The following is a 26,063-nucleotide window of genomic DNA, read 5'->3' as shown; positions in this document are numbered from 1 at the left end:
TATCTATCCATATAAAAAAAGTCACAAATGTCATCAATTACCTTCATTATCTACATAATGCAGTAAACATTTTTGTTTAGGGAGTTGCTAAATGATTGCCAAATGTAGAGAGGAAATAAGGTTAGATGAGAAGTTGTTAAATTTAGAAAGTTCATTTAGAGAACTGTTGGAGATGAGTTTTTGTGTTAACTACTTAAATTGTTGATTTAGGAAGTCTATTAGAGAACTACTGGAGTTGCTCTTACAACATATATCTGAGACCGATCGATGAAACATTTAGCATACATTTGTAACATACATGTATAGACGACACAACAATATATATGCAATATATAGATCTATTTTTATTATATTCGAATAAAATATTTGCAATGTACATCACAAACACATGAAAACGTTTGGAACATGTACTTGTAATATAGGCTTGCAGCATTATATGTCACCTTGCTCCTTGCACTAGTGGACCCTGTTCCGAAGAGGGTCTTCAGCGCGTGAAGCTTGACAGCGGCGTGTCGAGGTCATCGATCGGTGTAGAGCTCGGCGGCGCGAATCTCACCAGTTGGAGTTCGATGACGTATAGAGCTCTCATGACGGCGCTGAGCTCGTCGACGGTGTCGATGTCGCAGGCAGTACAGATGATGCTGGTATGGACGGCACTCGGGCGGTGGAGAGCGTGGCGCGGCAGTGGTCCGGCGCGTGCGCTCGGGAGTGTCCGGACGTACTGGAAGGAGCTTCCGGACGCCTATCGCTCTGTCTATCGATGGTGACATGGTGTCCGGACGTACTGGTGTCTCCTCCATTCCAGATTCCTGCACTAGCTGTATCCGTGCTAGCTGCCGAGCTCCCGTCCCAGCAGCTCACCGCCGTGCTATACACAGAGTTTCGTGAACGCCAATCCACGGGCGGCCACACGAATGGTGGCCTCTCAAGCGGCACGTCCGGTGGCGGCGCCGACTTGGTGAGCACCTGCACCACCTCCACCATGCTCGGGCGATCGGATGGGTTGGGATTCGTGCACGCCAATCCAAGCAGCAGCAGACGCTCTGCCTCGTCCACAACATCGTCGTCCAGGCCCAGGCCCAGCTCACGGTGGTCGTCTTCCGCGGTGAGCACGCCGTGCGCAGCCTCAAGCAGCTTCCCTTCCCGGTGAAGGCGCCACACCCAGTCCGTGATGTGGTCGTCGTCAGGCACGACATCCCCGTTCTTCCTGCCGGTGACGATCTCCAGGATGAGCACCCCAAACGCATAGATGTCAGTCTGGCGCGTGGCCTTGTGCCTCATCGCGTAGTCTGGCCCTATGTAGCCAAACGTGCCGGCGACGCCGGTGACGGAGCTCCTGTTGACAGCCACTGTGCAGGCGATGCCAAAGTCACCGAGCCGAGCACGGAAGGTCGAATCGAGCATGATGTTGCTGGCCTTGATGTCACGGTGCAGCACCATGGGCTCGTGCTCATGATGAACATAGTGCAGGCCTGTAGCTATGTCCCTGGCGATGCCGTACCGGGTGTGCCATTGCGAAACACTTGTGTCGTCTTCTTGCTGCTGCCCGGTGCTGCCCCTTCGGAAGAGATGCTGATCCAAGCTACCGTTGGTCATGTACTCATAGATCAATAGCGGCTCACCTTTGTTGTAGGACCAGCCTAAAAGTCAAAATTTAAAATAAATAGGGTTAAAATTGAACTAAAACAATTAATCTTGTGCAAATTTCGTGTTTGTTAAACGTGGCGGTATAAGTTTATAATAAACCCTTCAACATATATATCTGGTGTAACCATACTTATTGGTACGACTGTGCGACCAAGGCAAATAGAGATGGGAAGACATTTTTAAACAATATCTATGGGAGGTTAGGAGTATTGTTTTTTTTTAAAAATAGTTTTTAAATGTCCTCTCACTTTTATATGTGTGTCTTTGTTGCATGGTTGCACCAGATATGTTTCCTTTTTAGATTTGGTTAGAATAACAATAATAATGACCAATTTTAAACTCTAAAGCAATTAGTCGAAAACCTAACCTAAGCCCAATACAAAACACACTAGATTTGTTTCCTTTTCTTCCGTGTCTTTCACCAACTGCCCTCCTCACCTCAGTCCAATATACACTGGAGTCTTTCTTGAGTGTTGGCACACTAATAACAAGCTTAGCCTTTGCCTATCAACTACCTACATCTTCTTCCACTACACTTCCCATCCAACTCTATAGGTTTGTAACCACTCCTCATCTTGCTCGGTGCTTGTGTTGCCTTTCGTTCTTTAATGTCGCAGCACTGCCACCTCTATAGCACCAGCACTACACCAAAAACATACACTTCCTACGGTTTTTAACTTCCTACAACTTTTATAACAAACTGTAGGAAATAAATAACTTCCGAGAGGCAACTGGTAGCTCTAGAAAATAAACATAACTTCCTACGGTGTTTTATAAAAGCTGTAGGAAGTTAGCTTTCACATGTTGACCCGTGCGTGTGGTCAAACGAGCCACTAACTTTCTACAGCGTGCTCTAGGAAGTTAGCTTCTCGTGCTAACTTCCTACGGTCTACTCTAGGAAGTAAGCTTCTCCTGCTAACTTCCTACGACCTACTCTAGGAAGTAAGATTCTCCTGCTAACTTCCTACGGCCTTCTCTAGCAAGTTAGCTTTCAGTTGCTGACCCACAGCTATCCAGGTTTTGTGACCACCAGATACAATTCTTCTATTTAGGATCGCTTCCACCATGATTTCCACTCCACCATCATACCCTCCTTGATCTCCCCTTTGCATTCCCTATCACTAGTTTGGGTTACTCATCTCCCTCATGACCCTTGTTTTAATATCTTCCTTATAAAATGTGCTTCAACACCTGTTAGCATCTCACCCGGGTTGCCTTAAGGCCCTTTGATATGCCTTAGGAGTGTTCAGTGGCATGGTTGCAAGAAAGAATGTCACACACCCCCTCATCATTCTAGGTGTGCTGCAATTTGGTTTATCATTCATTTTCCTCTACTCGTCCCTAGAGGTTGCCATGAAAGCGTTTTCCCGCCCGCTACCAGTTCTAGCCCTTGGAGAAATAGTAAATGACAATTCAACCACCTAAATAACTTCTATGCATGGGGCCATGGTAACATGTATGTCCTGAGGACTAGGACCAAACTAGGCAGCCTTGCTCAAAAAATTGTAGTAAGCTTCAGAGTCACTATACTTGAATAGCCTTAACCTTGCCACTTGTTCTACCTGCATGCTCTTTGCTATGGCTCCAATGATAGGTCTTATGTCCAACAGTCCAATGCACATGGTAGGTGTGGGGAGCATTTATGCTTGTCAACTCCCGAGACCATGCTCTTACCTCCATGTAGTTTTCTCACCGACCAAGCCTCCGCTCCGTCAAAAAACCAACCAGCTTCTGCCACCCAACACAAAACCAAGTCTGCTTTTGCTACCTCACTACTAATTATAGATGTCCAATAAGCACGAGGCCCGCGAGCCCGGCACGAAGCCCGCTGTTTGGGCCCGGTCTGAGCCCGGCACGACCCGGTTCTATGCGGGCCCGGCCCGGCCCGGCACGAATAAGCGGGCTGGGCTCGGACAGGAAACTAGGCACGGTGGGCTAGCCCGGCACGACCCATTTACCTCTAAGCCCGTTAAGCCCGCTTTTTTTACAATAAAACGTGCTTACCTACCCGCATAGCCCGTTTTTTGGCTTGCTTTTTTCGTGCTAAAGGCCCGTTTAGGCCCGCTGCGGGTCGGGCTTGGACAGGAAATTGAGCCCGCGTGGTAGAAGGCCCAGCCCGGTTTTCTAACCGTGCTTGGCGGGCCGGGCCCAAAACGGCCCGGGCGGCCCGTTTGGCCATCTCTACTACTAATCACCTCGTCATGAATTGTAGGGATCGTCTTTGCTACCATTCTTATTAAGTATCCAGCCACCATGCGCGTGACGACACCATGCTCAGCCAAGTGCTCTCCCCCTCTTCCAGCTAGGGATGAAAACGGGACGGATACAGCCGGATACAGGGTCATCCCGTATCCTACCCTAATGTATTTCTCTCGGATATGGGACCAGATACAGGTAGTTAAGATTCAGGACGGATATAGGACGGGACTGGGTAATAATCCGGACGGGTAAGAAACGGATAACGGATACTACTCGGGTAGATACCGGATAATTGTCGGGTAGTTCATCCGATGATATTAATTGTCCAACCATCCATAATTTAAGCAATACATAATCATGTATATGATAGATCATATGTTAGAAAGGAAAGCGATAAAATTGACATCATGTAGTTCAAAGTTGCTTATCACAAGGACATTGTAGAACCAACACCGCAATATTTAAATTTCATAAAATATTCTAGTTTCACTAAAAAATTGCAAATAAGTTACAAAAACTAATAAACAATTTATATGAAGATAACTCAAGTCGTATGAAAATGATAAAGTGAAGTACTAATTATGTTGAAAATTGGATACTTACACTAATTTCACATGTAACTCATACAAATAAGTGAAAGTGAAAGGAAAGAAATGTGGGCATCTTATAGATCTTATGATCCAAACATTTTTTATGGTTACATATGTACATATGTTGTATCTCCGTAAAATTTCATGATTTTTTGAGGCTACTTATGTATTATTAATTTCTTGTCATAGAAAATCATCAAAATACAATTAAATCATTAAAATATTGTTTAAACAAAAATTTGATGTATTACAAAGTCATAGATCTCTTCAAGCTCTACAATTTATATAAACTTTATCTTCATCCGATTTCATATGTAAAAGTTATGATTTTATAAATATATTATGCAGAAAAAGAAAAAAACGGGTACCCGTATCCGACCCAGGATTTTCGGGTGCTGACCGGGTATTAGCGATTCTGTATCCTACCCGTATTCGAGGTTCAATATCCGGGTAATACCTGTATCCGTCCCGGCAAACAAAATACCCGTATCCGTATTCGAAATTACGTCCCATTTTGGTACCCGTACACTACACGACGGTTGATCTTTAGCGACCCTTATTTGGGACCGACGGTTGGTCGCTAAAAGTTATGGACCGACGGTTGGTCTCTAAATGCGTTTATAGCGATGGTCTGTGGGTCGCTAAAAGTCTAGAAATTTAACGACTTATGGTCGGTCGCTATAGAGGTAAGTGTGTGACTGATGGTGGGTCGCTATAGGGGTACATGATTTTTGTGTTTCTTATTTACTCACCAAAGCCCATCTAAAGGCCTACTAAACAAACAAACGAAACCCTATTCCACGCGCGCAGCCGCCGTCACTTCTCCCATGGCCGCCCCCTCCCTCAGCCGTGGCGGGTGCCGCCGCCACCTCACCCTTGGTGCTCGCCGAGCTCGCCCTTAGCCCTGTCGTGCCCCTGCGCTCGGTCCTCATTGGTTCCGGGGGAGGTGACGGAGCAGCGGCGGAAGAATTATCCCCGTCACTGTCTATCTTCTCTCGGCTCTTGCCGTCTCGCGCCATCGAACACCCGCCTTCCAGGGCGAGCAGACGTTGCCGGGCTCGTCTCCGGTGTTCGGCGTTGGAGTGGTACCAATCCTGATTCCCACTAGGAATTCCATCGTGTTCGTGGTGTTTGGTGGCGTCCCGGATCCTCCCAACCGTTTCCCCCGGTCGGGCTGCCTCAATACCAAATTTTGTTGCGTGAGCAGGAGATTTTGAATGGCACGCGTTCTTTCCAATCGACGCCCTCTTGGTTTGCCATTGGCTGCAGGGAATTGCACGGAGGATACACACGGGTGCGGGACGAGAGCTAACCAAACTTGTTTGGTGTACCTCACGACCGAGATGGACGAGAAGGCGAAGATGGAGAGCAAGCTGTCATCTGCGGCGGCCTGCGACGACGCCTGCAACATCTGTCTCAACGCCTTGTGCGACATCAACCCCTCCATGGTCCGCACATAAGCCGCCCTCCGCCAAATACTTTGGTTGCTTTTGAGTTCATGTGCTTATCGGGCCTTTCTTATTCGTTGGTGCTGCTGTGCTCTTTGCATATGACCAGTTGCAAGCATGACTATCATCTCCAGTGCATTCTTGAATGGTAACGTCCCATGATCCGTTATGCATTTCTCAAGAACATCTATGCCTTCTTCATCATTGCAAGTTATAAACATTACATAGTTTTGTTTGTTCTTGTTTATAATTGCATATTCTGGATTATCTTGATCAACCTTCAGTGCATCGTGTTGTCTTGTATGGCATAAATCATGACATCAATCCCTGTGTTACAGCATTTCATTCATGCTTATAACTTTAGTTAACACCAAAGACTAGACCAAACAACTTCTCTACAGCTTATTGAATTTGTAAAGTAAGACGGTGCTCGTCTAATAATCTCCTCTCAGTAATGCTTTTGTGATGTAGTTGATTGCAACTATCTGGCTATGGTTTTAGTTTAAATACTTGCAGAATTCTTCTATTAATCTATTTCATGGTGATATAAGTTAATCACAGTTTAATTCTTGATTGTCAATGGATTAATAATGCACTTAAGGAACACTAGTCTACCAATGAGATGCCAGTGAATCATATATTATGATTATTTTCATTTTTCTATAACTGCATTCAACTTGCCTATAGCCCTATACAAGTTGTAAAGTCAAGATCTATTTATATAATTGAAGCATGTGTGTGCACTGTATTTCTTTCAAAGATCAGGTTAACTGTTCATTATTGATGGTTCAAAACTTCAAAGCGATGACATCAATAACATCTCCTTTATTATATACTTATAATCTTTCTTATGCTGGATAGATGAGGAAGACAGGAGTAACATTCCTACAGTTACTCTTCAGATATTGATCGAACCATGAAGAAGTTAACTGGGTGTTAGAATATGTCGGTCGCTAAAGCCTTTAGCGACGGCACTTACAGCGACCATCCTTATGGGTCGCTAAAAGTTTTTAGCGACCAACCGTAGGTCGCTAAAGGCCGTTTTAGCAACCAACTGTAGGTCACTGTAAGTGAACCGTCGTGTAGTGGTATCTGATACCCGTTCTGGGTACCCGTCCTGTTTTCATCCCTACTTCTAGCTATAAGCCTAGGTGCAGGTGTCAGCCTATCTCAACATTGTACACACTATTCTGTATGAGACTATGAGCCTTGTGTAAACCCAACTCCCCAACACACAACACCACCTTCGGTAGAAATCACTGCCTCGAATTCACCGTTACCTACCATTCCATCTACATGAGTAGGGATAAAAATGGTAAAAACGATCAGAAAACATCTAAATCGATTTTATTTATGTATCTTCTTAACATGACAACAATGAAAACAAAACACCAATGGTTGAAATACTAGATCAGGAATATCAGTTATTCGAAAATGATAAACTCTAGTGAGAAAGATAAATATTTTATAGTTTCTACAAATACGTAATAAAGTGGTAGATTGCCTAATTTTAAGATATTAAAATATACAAATAACTCTTCTTCATCATTCATATTATCCAGATTAATTACAAATTTTATTTTTCTCTTCTTCATTCACTTGAACACAACAAAGTCTATAGCTTGAATAAATTATACAACAAATGCATCTCGTATTATCTAAAATGGTAATGCAGTATCACAGAAAGGGAAATGTGCCCTTGGACCATTTCTATTATGTTTTGGTGATTAGATGCTCAACACATATTGTTGTGTCTAAATATGAGCTAAGAGTTAAAGAGATGCAAATGAAAAAGCAAGATATGATTTTAGCCTTAGTAAAATTGTTTTTGGTACTAACTTTGTTCTACTAAGTGCTTGGAATCTTCTTAAAGTAAGAGAAATGGAATTGGAGAAGTTTTGGCTAAGGCAAGCCAAACTTGCACCAGCCTGCGGTGTACCGGACTGTCCGGTGCCCCAGCCTGGCGCCCCGGCGAACTGGCTGCTCTATAGAAAAGCTGAGGGTGCCGCGACTAAAATTCATCGGACTGTCCGGTGTGCACCGGACTGTCCGGTGTGTCAGCCGCACCCATGCCAACGGTGGGCCGCGCGATCAACGGGCAACACGTGGACTATGCCAACGGTCACCAGATCGCACCAGACTGTCCGGTGTGCCACGGGGGCTAGTGGCTACAACGGTCGGCTTCTCCAGAAAAGGAAGGAAATCGCACAATGTTCCCGATGAAGGCACCACAACCAGGGCCTTCCAAATGGAGCTCCAACGGCTCCAAATAGGAAGGAAACCGAGTATGTTACCGCATGCCAGTGATGCGCACAACTACTTTGGATGAGGCAAATCCTCCGGGACTTTGGCTACAATCTGAGAAAAGTCCCACTCCTATGTGATAATGAGAGTGCAATCTGCTTGGCGGATAATCTTGTTGAACACAGCCGCACTAAACACATAGACATCTGGCATCACTTTTTGAGAGACCACCAGCAAATGGGATATATCGATGTTTGCCACATCAGCACCGAGAACCAGCTAGCCGATATCTACACCAAGCCTTTAGATGAGAAAAGGTTTTGCGGGTTGCGTAGTGAGCTAAATGTCTTAGATTCTCGAAACTTGGATTGATCTATAGCATACATGTGTTTATGCCTTTGATCATGTTCTATTAAGCATTTCTGTCTTGACTTATTTTGGTGCTCAAGTTGTACAAGTCATCCCCGGACCCCATAAGTCCTTTGGCAAATGATGCACAAGTTTAGGGGGAGGATGTGCTACAACTTGACCCCTTTGAGACTAATATGTTTCTTTGAGTGATATTGATGTAGTCTCAAAGATGGATTGAAAGGGAAAGGAGGGCTTGGACAAAGAAGAGGCTTCCACAGCATTCCGGTATCAATGTGTCTTGTTCTAAGCCACCATCGGTATTTTTCTCATTGCCCTTGGTCTTATTTGAAATTTTTGTGAGGCAATGGGGTTCAAAGGGCCAAATAGTTCTTCTGTTTTGGTGCTTAATGCCAAAGGGGGAGAAATTAAGGCCAAAGCAACTGGATCAAGCCAACCACTTGTGAATTCGTGATTTTTTCAAAAGTTTTTAGTGTATGAATGCTTTATTGCAAAAACTGCTCTCTTATGGGGAAGAACTTTGATTATGGGAAAAGGGAGAGTTTTTGGTATTTGATGAAAACTAGTCTTAAAAGATGCTTTGATTTGCCAAAACAAGTGTTTTTGTCATGGAGATAGAAAAATTAATTTGTTTTCCGAAAACAAACCAAGTGGTGGCAAAAGTGATCCAAATATGCCAAAATCTATGTCAATTTAATTGGTCTTCAATTTGACATCAATTTGCACTCTTTAGCTTACACATGAAAATGTTGTTGCATTTTGAGTTGCTTTTGATGTGTTGGCATGAATCACCAAAAAGGGGGAGATTGAAAGGGAAATGTGCTCTTGGGCCATTTCTATTATGTTTTGGTGATTAGATGCTCAACACATATTGTTGTGTCTAAATATGAGCTAAGAGTTAAAGAGATGCAAATAGAAAAGCAAGGTATGATTCTAGCCTTAGTAAGATTGTTTTTGGTACTAACTTTGTTCTACTAAGAGCTAGGAATCTTCTCAAACTGAGAGAAATCGAATTGGAGAAGTTTTGGCTAAGGCAAGCCAAACTTGCACCAGCCTGCGGTGCATCGGGCTGTTCGGTGTGCACCGAACTGTCCGGTGCCCAGGCTGGTGCCCCGGCGATCTGGCCGCTCTTGGGAAAAGCTGAGGGCACCGCAGCTAAAGTTCACCGGACTGTCCGGTGTGCACCAGACTGTACGGTGTGCTAGCCACGTCCATGCCAACGGTCAACCACGCGATCAGCGAGCGACATGTGGACTCTACCAATGATCACCAGGTCGCACGAGACTGTCCGGTGTGCCACCGAACGATTCGGTGTGCCACGAGGGCCAGTGGCTTGTGATATCCTAGCCCCTGGGATGGTGATATCCTGGCCCAAGGCTTAATAGAATTAATAGAGTATCCATACCAACAAGGTGCATCTTCTTTTTTGGAAGCCTATCTCAAAAGAACCTCCAAGTTAAGTGTACTTGGCTTGGAGCAATTTGGGATGGGTGACCGACCGGGAAGTTTTCTCGGATACGCATGAGTGAGGACAAAGTGCACATAAAACACTCGTGTTGGTCTGTCGGGACGATATATGATCCTAGAGAGCTGCCAGGAGTAAGTACCGCTGGTCCAAGGATTGGACGGGGTATTACAAGTAGTATCAGAGCTGACCCTTGTGGTTTCACGGGCGTGTGTGGGTTAGGGGTTCGGGTATATGGCGCATGGCACATGTTGGCCCGGAGTGGTCACATGGCATGGCATATGACGACACTAGACACACAAACGTTGCTAAGAGGGGAGGTTCCTGGATTGGGGTTGACCGATGAGGATGTCGGTCTTCTAAGGGGAGTGGATTGTGATATCCTGGCCCCTGGGATGGTGATATCCTGGCCCATGGCTTAATAGAATTAATAGAGTATCCATACCAACAAGGTGCATCTTCTTTTTTGGAAGCTGAAAGGGAAATGTGCCCTTGGGCCATTTCTAAGTATTTTGGTGATTAAGTGCCAACACAAATGGTTTAAATGTTAAACTATGTCAAATGGTGGATAAAGTGCAAATCAACACAAAGGTATGATTCTATACTTAGTACATTGGTTTTTGTGTACTAACATATTTGTCTAAGTGCTAGAATCAGAGAAAAGACAAAAGAAAAAGAGTTGACTATGTACAGCCAACTGCTGCTCAGTCTGGGTGCACCGGACAGTGTCCGGTGCGCCAGGCTGGCTCTGGCGAAAAGGCTGCTCTCGGGTCTCGACGGCGGCGTACGGCTATAAATCACCGGACTGTCCGGTGGTGCACCGGACTGTCTGGTGAGCCAACTGTCGGCCGCGCCAACGGTCGACCGCGCAATCCGCGCGTGACGCGTGGCCGAGCCAATGGTCAGAAGGGGGCACCGGACTGTCCGGTGTGCACCGGACAGTGTGCGGTGCGCCAACGGCTCCAAATCTTCAACGGTCGGCTGCGCCAAAACATGAAAGCAATCCGCACCGGACAGTGAACAGTGCCTGTCCGGTGGTGCACCGGACTGTCCGGTGCGCCACCCGATAGAAGGCAAGAATTGCCTTCCTGGATTGCTCTCAACGGCTCCTAGCTGCCTTAGGGCTATAAAAGGGACCCCTAAGCGCATGGAGGAGAACACCAAGCATACTCTAAGAATTCTTGATCATTCACACTCCATCTTTGCGCACTCGATTGGCATTCTTAGTTATTTGAGCTCCGTTCTAGTGGTGAACCTTGTGTTATTCATTTGAGCTCAAGTCTTGGCTGTGTGTGTGCGTATTGCTGTGGATTTGTGTGTGTTGCTTCCCTCCCTTACTCTAGTGCTTTCACTTTGATCCTAATTGTAAGGGCGAGAGACTCCAAGTTGTGGAGATTCCTCGCAAACGGGAAAGAGTAAAGAAAGAAGAACACCGTGGTATTCAAGTTGATCATTGGATCACTTGAGAGGAGTTGAGTGCAACTCTCGTCCATTGGGACGCCACAACGTGGAATAGGCAAGTGTTATACTTGGCCAAACCACGGGATAAATCCTCGTGTCTCTTGTGCTTGTTCTCACTGTGTCTATTGTGTTTCACAAGAGCTCTCCTTTAGCCACTTGATTTCATTGTGCTAACTCTTAATCAAGTTTTGTGGCTTTAAGTTTTAAGTTTTTACAGGATCACCTATTCACCCCCCCTCTAGGTGCTCTCAGAAGCCTATCTCGAAAGAACCTCCAAGTTAAGTGTGCTTATCTTGGAGCAATTTGGGATGGGTGACTGAATGAGAAGTTTTCTCGGGTGCACATGAGTGAGGACAAAGTGCGCACAAAAGACTCGTGTTGGTCTGTGGGGACGATATATGATCCTAGAGAGCTGCCAGGAGTAAGCACCGCTGGTCCAGGGATTGGACGGGGTGTTACATGGTTGTAATGGTCAGCTTTGCCAGAAAAGGAAGGAAATCATGCACTGTTTACTGTCCGATGGTGCATCGGAGTATCCAGTGCGCCCACGGATAGAAGGCAACCAGGGCCTTCCAAATGGAGCTCTAACGACTCCTAGCTCCCTTGGGGTTATAAAAGGGACCCTAGGTGCATGGAGCAGGATACCAAGCAGTCATTGAACATCCAACAACGTCGAGACATCGAATTCACACCTCTGCTTTAGTAGATTGACATTTGGGTACATGTGTTGGGCTGTAACTCCGCTGTGCTGTATTTGTGCTCTTCTCTCTCATTTTGTGTGCGTGAGTCGCTGCAAGTTTGTCTTGTGTGTATGGTTCTATTTCCTCCCTTACTCTTGTGATTTACTTGTGATCAATCGTGTAAGGGTGAGAGACTCCAAATTGTGGAGATTCCTCACAAAGGGAAAACTTGAGATAAGGAAGAAAACCGTGGTACTCAAGTTTGATCTTTGGATCACTTGAGAGGGGTTGAGTGCAACCCTTGACCGAAGGAGGTCACAACAACTTGGAGTAGGCATTGGCCAAACCACAGGATAAATTCACTGTGTCACTTGTGCATCTTTCCACTGTGATTGTTTTCCTCCATAGAGTTCTCACATATTCACTTGTGTTATTGTTCCTAAGTTTAATACATATCTTAAAGGAAAAATCAAGTGAAGAGTTCTCTTCTCTTTACCGCTATTCATATCATCTTGGTTTTAATCCTTCTAACACTTATTATAAACCAAGTTTGTCTTGTTTAGAGTTAATTATTGCAGGATCACCTATTCACCCCCCTCTAGGTTCTCTCAATTGGTATCAGAGGCGTACTCTTCATTCAGGGACTAACCGTCCGAAGAGATGGATCCTAAAGGTAAGGGGATGGTGATCAACGACAAGGAGAAGGAGAATCTCTATGTTGATGAGCCAAAAGGTGACAAGCCCACCGACTCAGGCTCAAACAACAAGAAGAAAGATGGGAATAAGAAGAGGCGCATCAAGAAAATCATCTACTACGATAGCGACGACTCCTCTTCACCGAGGGATGACGACAACGAAGACTCTTCATCGAAAAAGAAAACGGTTAATCAAAAATATTCTTTTGATTATTCTCGTATGCCTCACAATTCGAATGCACATTTATTGCCTATTCCACTTGGAAAAACCCCTCACTTTGATGGAGAGGATTATTCTTTCTGGAGTCATAAAATGTGTAGTCATTTATTCTCTCTCCATCCTAGTATTTGGGAGATAGTGGAAAATGGAATGCATTCGATAGTAGTGATAATCCCATTTTTGTTAATGAGAAAATACATAAAAAATGCCCAAACTACTAGTGTTTTGTTAGCATCTCTATGCAGGGTTGAATACAACAAAGTCAGCGGCTTCGAAAATGCCAAGCAAATATGGGATACCCTCAAAATCTCTCACGAGGGTAATGATGCCACCATGATTAAAAAGATGGAACTGGTGGAATGTGAGCTTGGGAGATTTGCCATGAAAAGGGGAGAGGAGCCAACCGAAACATATAACAAGCTCAAGACCCTGGTGAACAAGATCCGAGGCTATGGGAGCACAAGATGGACTGATCATGATGTCATTCGACTCATGATAAGATCATTTACTGTTATTGATCCTCATCTTGTAAACCTTATCCGTGAGAATCCCAGGTACACCAAGATGACGCTCGAGAAAATTCTCGGAAATTTCGTAAGCGGGCACATGATGGTAAAGGAAGCTAGGTGCGTTGATGACATCGCCACCGGACAACTCCCACTATACGAGCCACATCCCATTGCCCTCAAGGTAACAAGTAGCAAGGAGGCGCTACCTAACAAGGTGGCACAAGTGGAGGCTGCCGGGCTCAATGACGATGAAATGATGCTTGTAATCCAGCACTTCAAGACCGCTTTGAAGGGATGCAAGGAATATCCCTACAAGAATAAATCAAGGGGAAAAACGCTCCTGCTTCAAATGTGGTAAGTCTAGTCATTTTATAGAACAATGTCCTGATAATGACAATGATCAGGCACAAGAAAAGAAAGGAAAGAAGGAGAGGAAGAAAAACTACAGGAAGGCGAAGGGCGAGGTGCAGATTGGCAAGGAATGGGACTCCGATTGTTCTTCATCCGACTCCGACGATGAAGGACTAGCTGCCTCTGCCTTCGACAAGTCCTCCCTCTTCCCCAACGAACATCACACATGCCTCATGGCTAAGGAGAAGATGGTACGTACACGAGATACCCCCAAGTACACTTCTTCTAGTGATGAGGAATCTGATGATGATGTAGACTATAGTGATCTCTTTAAGGGTTTAGATAGATCTAAAGTAGATAAAATCAATGAATTAATTGACGCCCTTAATGACAAAGATAGGTTGCTAGAAAGACAAGAATATATTCTTTATGAAGAACATGATAAACTTGTTAATGCTGAAAAATCTCTTTCTTTAGAAGTTAAGATAAATGAACTTCTTTCTTCTGAATTATCTTCTTGTAATGATTCTATATCTAGTCTTAAGAATTTAAATGCTAAGCTAGATAAAATCTGAATATTACTAGTTCATCTGTGGAGCATGTGTCTATATGTAATAGGTGTAAAGATTTTGATACTGATGCTTACAATACTCATGCTTCCACCATTCTTAAGTTGAATAATGGTGTTGCAAATCTTAATGCTCAACTTAAGACTTGCAAGAATGAAAATGATAAAATAAAATTTGCTAGGGATGCCTACATCATTGGTAGACATCCCTCCATTAAGGATGGACTTGATTTCCAAAAGGGAATCAAGAACTTAACAAGCCAAAGGACTTCAAATCTCACCAAGGAGAAAGGGAAGGCTCCTATGGCTAGTAGCACTCATTCTTCTCAGTATAGAAAGAATCATGCTTATTTGTATACCCATGTTAAGAATGCCTCTAACATTGCTCATCATGATAGTTGTTATAATCATGTTGTTTTACCTGTATATCATGATGCTATTTTTGATTCTCATGCCATGTTTGCATCCTCTAGCTCTTCGTATGTTCATGGTAGGAGTAGATCTAGGCGCCATGTTCACCATGTTGTTTCTCATGTGCCTAGAAAAGCATCAAGTGGTACACCTATGCTTTTATCATACTCATGATGCTTCATTTGTGCTTATGTGCAAAAATGATAAAGTAGTTGCTAGAAATTTGGGGCCTAAGTGCAAGAGAGGCAAAACTTGCATATGGGTTCCAAAGTCTTATGTGACTAACCTTGTAGGACCCAACAAGAGTTGGGCATCTACAACCCAAGCTTAAATCATCTTGTAGGTTTATGCACCCGAGGGCATAAGCTGGATTATTGATACTGGATGCACAAACCACATGACGGGGGAGAAGAAAATGTTCACCTCCTACGTCAAGAACAAGGATTCCCAAGACACGATCATCTTTGGAGCTGGGAATCATGGCAAGGTCAAAGGTTTGGGAAAAATAGCGATCACTACTGAGCATTCAATTTCTAATGTGTTCTTAGTAGAATCGCTTGGTTACAATTTACTTTCTGTAAGTCAATTATGACATATGGGATATAATTGCTTATTTACAAATATTGATGTATCTGTCTTTAGAAGTGATGGTTCATTAGCCTTTAAAGGTGTATTAGACGGCAAGCTTTATTTAGTTGATTTCACTAAAGAAAATGCCGATCTAGATGCATGCTTAATAGCTAAGACTAATATGGACTGGCTCTGGCACCCCCGTCTAGCACATGTTGGGATCAAGAATCTTCATAAGCTTCTAAAGGGAGAATATGTGTTAGGACTAATCAATGTATGTTTTGTGAAAGACAGACCTTGTGGAGCATGCCAAGCAGGAAAGCAGGTGGGAACTAATCATCCAAGAAAAATGTGATGACAACGTCAAGACCACTGAAACTCCTCCACATGGATCTCTTCAGGCCTATTGACTATCTTAGCATCGGGGGAAGTAAGTATGGTCTTGTTATTGTCGATGATTTTCTCGCTTCACTTGGGTATTCTTTTTGCAGGATAAAACAGAAACCCAAGGTACACTAAATCGCTTCCTAAGGAGAGCTCAAAATGAGTTTGAGCTCAAGGTAAAGAAGATCAGGAGCGACAATGGATCTGAATTCAAGAATCTTCAAGTGGAAGAGTATCTTGAGGAGGAAGGTAGCAAGCATGAGTTCTTCGCTCCCTACACACCACAACAAAATGGTGTAGTAGAGAGGAAGAACAGGACGTTCATCGACATGGCGAGAACAATGCTTGGGGAATACAAGACGCCTAAGCGGTTTTGGTCAGAAGTTGTAAATATAGCTTACCATGCCATAAACTGGTTCTATCTTCATCGCCTCCTCAAGAAAACATCTTATGAGCTTCTAACCGGTAACAAACCCAGTGTTTCATACTTTCGTGTATTTGGAAGCAAATCCTACATCTTGGTAAAGAGAGGTAGCCATTCAAAATTTGCTCCCAAAGCTTAGAAGGGTTTTTACTAGGTTATGATTCAAATACAAAGGCATATAGGGTCTTCAACAAATCGTCGGGTTTAGTTGAAGTCTCTAGTGACGTTGTATTTGATGAGACTAATGGCTCTCCAAGAGAGCAAGTTGATCTTTATGATGTAGATGAGGCGGAAGTTTCAACGGTAGCAATGCGAACTATGGCAATAGGTGATGTGCGACCGCAGGAACAACAAGATCAAGATCAACCATCTTCTTCAACACTTGTGCACCCCCAACTCAAGATGAGGAACAAGTACCTCAAGAAGCAGGCATGAATCAAGGAGGAGCACATGAAGAAAGAGATAAAGAGGAAGACGGACCACAGGCACCTCCAACTCAAGTCCGGGCCACCATTCAAAGAAACCATCTAGTGGATCAGATTCTGGGTGACATCAGCAAGGGAGTAACCACTCGCTCACGTCTAGTTAACTTTTGTGAGCATTACTCTTTTGTTTCTTCTATTGAGCCTTCCAGGGTAGAAGAAGCCTTGCAAGATCCGGACTAGGTATTGGCCATGCAGGAAGAGCTCAATAACTTCAAAAGAAATGAAGTGTGGAGCCTGGTGCCACGTTCGAAGCAAAATGTTGTGGGAACCAAGTGGATGTTCTGCAACAAGCTAGATGAGCATGGTGTGGTGACAAGGAACAAGGCTTGACTTGTGGCAAAAGGTTATGCCCAAATCGCAGGTTTGGATTTTCAGGAGACTTTTGCTCCTACAGCTAGGCTCGAGTCAATACGCATATTATTGGCCTATGCTGCTCACCACTCGTTTAAATTGTTTCAAATGGATGTGAAGAGCGCCTTCCTCAACGGACCAATCAAGGAGGAGGTGTACGTGGAACAACCCCTGGCTTCGAGGATGACATGTATCCCGACCATGTGTATAAGCTCTATAAGACGCTCTATGGACTTAAGCAAGGTCCAAGGGCATGATATGAATGCCTTAGAGACTTTCTCATTTCTAATGCTTTCAAGGTCGGGAAAGCGGATCCTACTCTTTTCACTAAGACTTGTAATGGTGATTTGTTTGTCTGCCAAATATATGTCGATGACACAATATTTGGTTCTACTAATCAAGTCTTGTGAGGAGTTTAACAAGGTAATGATGCAGAAATTCGAAATGTCAATGATGGGCGAGTTGAACTACTTCATTGGATTCCAAGTAAAGCAAATCAAGGAAGGAACCTTCATTTCCCAAACAAAGTATACCCAAGACTTACTCAAAAGGTTAGGGATGAAGGATGCAAAGCCCGCTAAGACATCAATGGGAACTGACAAACACTTGGACCTCAACAAAGGAGGTAAGTACATTGATCGAAAAGTATATTGGTCTATGATAGGACTGTTACTTTATCTTTGTGCTAGTAGACCAGATATAATGCTTAGCGTATGCATGTGCGCTAGATTTCAATCTGACCCCAAGAAATGTCATCTTGTGGCCGTAAAGTGAATTCTTAGATATTTAGTTCACACGCCTTACTTCGGGATCTCATATCAAAAGGGGTCTACCTTTGACTTAATCGAATATTCAGATTTCGACTATGCCAGGTGCAAGATTGATAGGAAGAACACATCAGGGACTTGTCAGTTTCTGGGAAGGTCCCTGGATCAAGCCAACCACTTGTGAATTTGTGATCTTTTCAAAAGTTTTTAGTGTTAGAAAACTTTATTTCAAAAATTGCTCTCGTATGGGGAAGACATTTGATTATGGGAAAACAGGGAGTTTTGGTATTTGATGAAAACTAGTCTTGAAAAGATACTTTGTTTTGCCAAAACAAGTGCTTTTGTCATGAATATAGGAAAATGAATTTGTTTTGCGAAAACAAAACAATTGGTGGCAAAAGTGATCCAAATATGCCAAAATTCTATGTCAATTTAATTGGTCTTCAATTTGACATCAATTTGCACTCTTTAATTCACACATAATAATGGTGTTGCATTTTGAGTTGCTTTTGATGTGTTGGCATGAGTCATAAAAAAGGTGGAGATTGAAAGGGAAATGTGCCCTTGGGCCATTTCTATTATGTTTTGGTGATTAGATGCTCAACACATATTGCTCCGTCTAAATATGAGCTAAGACTTAAAGAGATGCAAATAGAAAAGCAAGGTATGATTCTAGTCTTAGTAAAATTGTTTTTGGTATTAACTTTGTTCTACTAAGTGCTAGGAATCTTCTCAAAGTGAGATAAATCAAATTGGAGAAGTTTTGGCTAAGGAAAGCCAAACTTGCACTAGCCTGCGACACACAGGACTGTCCGGTGCCTAGGATGGCGCCCCGACAAAATGGCCGCTCTCAGGACAAGCTGAGGGCATCGTGACTAAAATTCACCAGACTATCCGGTGTGCACCGGACTGTCCGGTGTGCCAGCTGCGCCCACGCCAACGGTCGGCTGCGCGATCAGCGAGTGACACATGGACTTTGCCAACAGTCACCAGATCGCACCAGATTGTCTGGTGTGACACTGGATTGTCCAGTGTGCCACGGGAGCCAGTGGCTGCAACGGTCGACTTCACCAGAAAAGGAAGGAAATCTTGCATTGTTCACTGTCCGGTGGTGCACCGGACTATGCGGTGCGCCCACAGACAGAAGGCAACCATGGCCTTCCAAATGGAGTCCAATGGCTACTAGCTCCCTTGGGGCTATAAAAGGGACCCCTATGCACATGGAGCAGGATACCAAGTAGTCATTGAACATCCAACAATGCTGAGACATCGAATTCGCGCATTTGCTTTAGTAGATTGAGATTTGGGTACTTGTGTTGAACTGTAACTCCATTGTGCTCTCTTTGTGCTCTTCTCTCTCATTTTGTGTGCGTGAGTTGCTGTAAGTTTGTCTCATGTGTGGTTCTATTCCCTCCCTTACTCTTGTGATTTACTTGTGATCAATCGTGTAAGGGTGTGAGACTCCAAATTGTGGAGATTCCTCACAAAGGGAAAACTTGAGATAAGGAAGAAAACTGTGGTACACAAGTTTGATCTTTGGATCACATGAGAGGGGTTGAGTGCAACCCTTGACCAAAGGAGGTCACCACAACATGGAGTAGGCATTGGCCGAACCACGGGATAAAATCACTGTGTCATTGGTGCATCTTTCCACTGTGATTGTTTTCCACCATAGAGTTTTCACATATTCACTTGCGCTATTGTTCATAAGTTTAATACATATCTTAAAGGAACAATCACTGAAGAGTTCTCTTCTCTTACCCGCTATTCATATCAACTTGATTTTAATCCTTCTAACACTTATTATGAACCAAGTTTGTCTTGTTTAGAGTTAATTATTGCACGATCACTTATTCACACCCCTCTAGGTGCTCTCAATCACCTAAATCAAAAATAGAAAATATGAAAATGATAAAAAATCTATCTAAATCATTTTAGTTTGTTCCTAATTAGTCCTCAAACAACCTGAAAATGAAGAAGAAAAAGTGATATCCAGAATGGGAACGTACATGATTTTCTCATCCCGTTTTCAACCCCTATACATGATCCCCTCCATAAGCTCCACCTCGCTTAACTTTGGGATCCCTAGCCAGCCACTTGCCAACTACTCAAGACTAGTAATGTAAAGCCTCTTTAACAAGGAAGGGTCAAAAACTATGCAATCGATGTTCGTGGTAAGGGCTCCATCGACAAGCCACCCTCCATTGGAACGCCGATGCATGGTAATCACTCAACTCCCTTGACCTCTTGCTTATGGGTTTGCTAGTGAATGTAAGGCTTGGTGAACTCCATGGCCACTCTGTTTACTTAAATGCTACAAAAAAATCCACTCTCAAGTGAGAAAGAGCCTCTAAAGAGTGGAGACTTTGAAGACACAAGTAACTCTAAGTTCAACTAGGAGGGACACATCCACTCCTTGGATGCATTATTGTCCCAAAGCCAAGATGGCCTAGTGTAGGCTTGCATTCACTTATAGTGACCTTGATATTGTGATAAGAAATGCGTTTGACCACATCCATGCCACACTTTCTCATGTTGTGCTAGGTATGGAATTTAATCTACTGCCTTCTTTAAGATGGCTTTGTTGCTCACACTATACATGCACAACGCCCTTTCATGATGGGGTTCAACTCTCCCTTGAGCGCCTAGATGAGACCTCAAACCATTTTTTAGAATCACACCTTGGGTTGCTTTTGATGTTGCTAAGGATTTTCCGAATGAGCACTGTTATGATTGTATGAATAAAAGATCAAGGAGTATTTTGTGTTTTTTTCAAATGTGGTAGAGATTTACCTAGTCTATGTCTCTGGATATGACTTTTCAACATTACATCTGCTTCTTGAGTTCAATGATAGATTGGACATTCCATCCCAACTCTACATTCTGGCAAAATGTGGCCTTGGTCTTGGGAAATCAACTCCCGGACCGGCGGTACTTACTTCTGGCATCCGTCCACTCCCGAACCGACGATACTTACTCCTAGAAGCTCTCTAGGATCATATATTCTGGTCCAAAAGTGTATGGAGTATCTGTCCACTCTTGAACCGGCGATACATACTACTGGCAGCTCTCTAGGATTATATATTGTCCCCTATGCCTCTTATATGTTCTTTGATGGCCTTCTTGGGTTGTCGCCTTTGATTTCTAGACCTTGGTTGATGTGAGAGACTTCAACCTCGTTCATTCTATGGTAACAAGATAAATAGGCTTGCCAACCCAATTTTGGTTAGTGTTTTCAATACAATCCATGTTCTATTTATTCAGGAGCTCCCACTCTCTGACAAAAAAAATCACATGGTCCAATGGCCAAGCACAACCTATTATGGCTCGTCTCAATAAAGTGTTCACCAACAACACCCTAAACCTTGCCTTACCATTGGCATGTCTTTCTTCTCTCCCTAGGCCTACTTCTGATCATGCCTCTCTTACCTTCTCCCTTCAGTAACAACATCAATCCCCCTATCTTCTATTTCAAAAAAATTTGGCTCCAAAATTGACCCTTCCTTCCTTCCTTCTATCTTTGGTACCTCAAGATGTGATCCTAGCTCAGTAGGTGTGAAGTAGAAAACCGCAAATAGTTAAGGTGGTTCATTAGACTTCTTCACAAAATTATTTCTTATGTGTTGTCTCTTTTATGGTGGCCAAACTATTGTTGCCTCTTGTACTATGGCCAAACTAGGGATGACAATGGTTGTGCAACCATTGGCTACCACTCAACCATACCCATACTCACTAGTATAAATTCTACCCATGATGAAACCCATAACCATGCATGGGTATAAAGTTTTGCCCATACCCATACCCATGCGGGTGTCAGGTACCCATAAGTTACCCATACCCAAGAATATTTGTAACACATGCATGAAACAAAAGGAATATGATTCCTTGAATTAGCATATCATAGATGTTATGCAACACGTCAAATAAATAATCATACGGATTAAGACAAATAGGCAATATTATTGCTCATAATAAATTGAGATTTAATTGTTTAACTAACGATTCAATAGTGCAAGATCAAACTACTAGTCTAGTAGCAATTTTAAATAATAGTAGCATGTGCAATATTATAGATAGTTGTATGGTCTGCTGCTCATGGGTTGTAGGCTTTATATTTTTTTACCTTTTGCCTGTGGGATGAATGAATTTCATGTGCCCAACTGGTAGGTATATCGATGAGTTCAGGAGTTTGGATACCATAAAACTACCCACACCTAGGAAGTAAAATATTTTTATAGTTTCTATTTCTAGGCAGTACCATGGTTTTTAGTAATACCATGGTATTTTATGCAATAAGGTGTTTGGTTGCAATTCTCGGAACTATGTTTTCAAAATTATGGTATTCTAGATATCATGGTATTTTTAAAGTATTGGAAATTTTACTCCAACCCAAAGTTTTCATGGCATGGCTAGCTTTTACCTAATACCATAGTTTAGATTGTTGTATCCAAACAATGTTTCTCAAACCATGGTATTTTTGGAGCTGGTCAAAACCATAGTATTGTCATGACAATACTAAACTATAGTATTGTAAAACCATGTGTTTAAGAAAAATTGGTTCCAAAAAGGCCCTTTGGGCAATGATATTCATTGTTGCCAAATTCATTGGGTACAACTTTTAACCCATTAACATACTAATGGGTAATGATATTCATCTACACACATGTCCTTGTGGGGTAAAAATCCATTGACTTTTGGGTTGCAGGTATCCATTATTGTCACCCCTAGATCAAACTATGTTTAAGTACCAATCTCTGATCTATAATGGAGCAGCATGGCATGATTGGTCCAATGGTAACAAAAATCGTGTAAATGTGGCACCATTAATTAGGCGTGCCCAAAATGTCTGTAGATGCCTACCTAGACATCTCATCTAGACCATGGCAAGTGGAATGATGCATGTTTAGGGCCTGTTCGATTTCGCATGAAATGAAGGGGTGGAATAAATCTGGCTTGGATTCTTTCAATAATTACTATAAGTTTTGGAGATTTGGAATTAATCCTGGTCTGTTCCAGCAGAAACGGACGGACCCTTAATGGATTTATCTTGATAGAGAGTGGAAGACTAAAGTGACCTCAATCATATTTGTACCACTTAGTTTTTGTTATTGAAAAGTATAGCATGCTTTATTAAAACTATTTATAAGTATTTAACTGTGTATTTGTTTGGTACACACAAAACAGTTGGTGAGTCGTCGTCGCCTAGGACTCAAGGGCTGCTGCTCTTTAATTAATTAAAGTGTCATGACTAGACTACTTTGTAGTACTAGAAAACAAAGAAAATGACAAAGGAGCACGAAAGACTTTGATATAATATTGCCGACATGGAAAAAAGAATAAAGGGCAGATTGAGGAGCTAGAGGTTAGTTAACTCACCGACGAGTGGCACTATGTTCTTGTGGCGCAGACGGTTGATGATGCTGACCTCCGCCAGGAAGTCGTCGTAGCGCTGGTCCTCAACATCCCGCATGAACTTCTTGACTGCCACCTCCATCCCTCGCCCCGTTCTCAAGGAAGCAGCGGGCAGCGTGCAACGGTACACAGCGCCGAATCCGCCCTTCCCGAGCTTGGTGGTGTCGTGGAAGTTCTTGGTGGCCTTTCTGATGTCGGCGTAGTCGACCTGGGTGGGCACTCCGGGGAGGCGCTGCATGGTTTTGGCGAGCTTGTCCTGCTCTTTCTTCCACTTCCTGTACTTGGAGTTGAAGTAGACGTACGCAACAGTCGCCGTGATGGCAACGGCAGCCGCGGATCCGAGCACCGAGGACAATATGATGGTCTTGCCATTGTTGCCCGTGGACGTGGACGTGGAGTTTGAGCTCGACGGATAGTAGTAGGAGTAGGGGAGCCTTTCGGCCGTCAAGCTCCAGTCGCCAAGCAGCTGGAGCTGCCCCATGGTGGAGTAGAAGCCCAGGGATGCAAACTGTGGCATGATGCTGCTGAGTCTGAGGACCCCGTTTGCTGTGGCCGTGCTCGGCGTTCCATGGGTAGAGTCGACGGCGACGGAGATGCTGTGCTCGACGTGGTCGTAGCCGACCCACACGCTGTACCTGCTCCCCGTCGTGGAGGAACTGCCAGGCGACTCTACTATGTCAATCTGTACCAAGCTAGCGTTACGGGGGTCAAGTATTGTCCCGTAAACGACGCTGGCCTGCGCAGAGACATGGCTGCCGCCGGTGCCGGACACAGGCGAAGTGTGGCTGGCGGAGGTCCCAATCTGTGGAGGAGACATGGGAATGGGATACTTTATATACCCTACATCATCGTCGAGCGAAGGTTGGATGGCGAACACCAGGCTGCTCTTCGGCTGGTAGATGCCGCTGATAGTGAAGGTGATGTCGAACGATGCCTCATGGAAGCTCACCCCGTCGTCGCGGTACGTGTATTTCCATAGAAAGATGGGCTGAGGGAGGAAGAACCAGCCCTTGTCGGACAAGTTGAATGGCAGATCATTGGTGGTGTGAGATCCTTGCAGGCCACCTGCAGACACGTTACCTATGGTAGTGTTTGGATTGACGTGGAAGAGGTGGCCATCCGTCTCATTGAACAGAGAGCCCAGGGTGTAGGGCTCGAAGTAGTTGTGCAGGTCACCGGAGCCACTGCCAGAGCAACAGAGCAGTACAAGGGAGCATATGAGGAGCAGCAGCAGGATGGTGCTGGAACTGGAAGAACACGGGACGACGCACATCGGTCGTCGTAGCCGAACGAAGCGTATCGACACTTGCGTTAACGTTATGCTCTCATTGCATCGCTTAGCTAGCTTGCTTTATAATGCCCACTCCTCCCTCCACCTCCAGTCATCCACCCAATCCTTTGTCTAGCTTGAACAACGCTTTCATTGGCCGTACGTACTCTTTTACTACTACGTGCCCGCGCCATGAAGGTCGAATGCAGATGATGACCCGTTCAACAGAGAAAATTCCAGGTAACGCCGTAACGGCGACGACGGCATCAGGATGACTGAGATTGGTACCTAACGCGCTTGTTGAGATTGGAGAGAAGCTGTGTTTAGGTTAGGCATACACAGCATTGACTAGTTGTCACCCATGTTCAGAAAACAAAACGGATCACTGATAATTTATAGATACACTTTTTTAGATAATGGAAACTAGGTCCCGGCTTTGTCCTCTATGAAAGGAGGTACAGCCTTACAAAGAAAGTAACATCAAAAGATCAACAGTCCCAACATAGAGTGCAATCTTACACCACAATCCTTAAAATAAACACGACACCCAACAGACATACTATAACCTCAATATGTAATCCTGTTCGTAAAACTCCAACCAAAATAAGAAAAAAATTGCATAGATGCGACTTCGATCCGTCGACACGTCTCCTTGATTATCTCCTGGTCTTCAACCCTCTGCAAATATCCCCAAAACCTAAGCCAATGGGTCGCCCGAAACAGAACCTGCAAATAAGTAACCATCAGGGTTTTGTTAAACACTAAGTCATTCCGACTTATCCAGATAGCCCAACATAAAGCTGCAACACCTGTAATAATCAGATTTTTAACTTTGAGGTGCACCCCATGCAACCAAGATCCAAAAATATGTTCAAATGATCTCGGGGTACTTAGACCAAAACACCAATATAAAAGCCTCCAAAAGAATCTAGCGTAATGACATTTAAAAAACAAGTGTTGTATAGATTCATTCGAATCACAGAACACACATTTTTTACTTCCCTGCCATCTGCGCTTAGCTAGATTGTCTTTCGTGAGAGCTACACCTCTAATAAGATACCACATAAAGATCTTAATTTTCAGAGGTATTTTCATCTTCCAAAGCGGTTTGAAATAGAAAATCTTGGGATTACTAATAAGAGCATTGTACATCGAACGGACCGTAAAAAGCCCCGAGGTTGACAAATTCCATTTGAACTCATCTCTCCCAGTGGATAGATGAGTATGAGCAAATCAGCGACTCTTATGTAAGTGATCAGAGACTCGTTTGAATGAAACAGAAGTCGTTGATATAGGTCTGGGACTGCTTCAGATTTAGAGCCTATTTGTTTCCCTTCATTTTAAGGAATTAGAATCTAACTAATGAAGTAGGCCATTTTTTAGAATGCGACATTCCATAACTTTCCAACGTTTATATATAAGTCTATCTCAAATTGATGGAGTGAGAGATGAAAATTGATTCTATAGAATTACATGCTACTTTTCTAATATACAACTTATAACACACTCTTCTACTTGCTTCTTTATAGCATAAGTATAGTGT

General features: G+C 43.6%; 1 protein-coding gene across 1 annotated transcript; it reads right to left on the bottom strand.

The window, feature by feature from the left end:
• Nucleotides 1-320: 320 nt before the first annotated feature.
• Nucleotides 321-24,621, bottom strand: LOC103647077 (probable L-type lectin-domain containing receptor kinase S.5). Its single transcript, XM_008671637.3, has 2 exons — nt 23,215-24,621; nt 321-1,640 (listed from the first exon to the last, which is right to left on the bottom strand). The coding sequence occupies exons 1-2, from the start codon at nt 24,521-24,523 to the stop codon at nt 586-588; spliced, it is 2,364 nt and encodes a 787-aa protein (XP_008669859.2). The 5' UTR covers nt 24,524-24,621; the 3' UTR covers nt 321-585.
• Between the last annotated feature and the right edge of the window lie 1,442 nt (nt 24,622-26,063).

Source organism: Zea mays, chromosome 2, assembly GCF_902167145.1.
Source record: "Zea mays cultivar B73 chromosome 2, Zm-B73-REFERENCE-NAM-5.0, whole genome shotgun sequence".
In the NCBI taxonomy this organism is placed as follows: Eukaryota; Viridiplantae; Streptophyta; class Magnoliopsida; order Poales; family Poaceae; genus Zea; species Zea mays.
Note: the sequence above shows the minus strand (reverse complement) of the source record. Positions and strands in the feature narration are given on the sequence as shown.

What these genes read in the sequence shown, in the direction of transcription:
- LOC103647077 (XM_008671637.3), bottom strand. Translation starts at nt 24,523, where the DNA reads ATGTGCGTCGTCCCGTGTTCTTCCAGTTCCAGCACCATCCTGCTGCTG. An exon ending in GAACATAGTGCCACTCGTCG is followed by an intron (nt 1,641 to 23,214) that starts GTGAGTTAACTA and finishes TTTGACTTTTAG; the next exon opens with GCTGGTCCTACAACAAAGGT.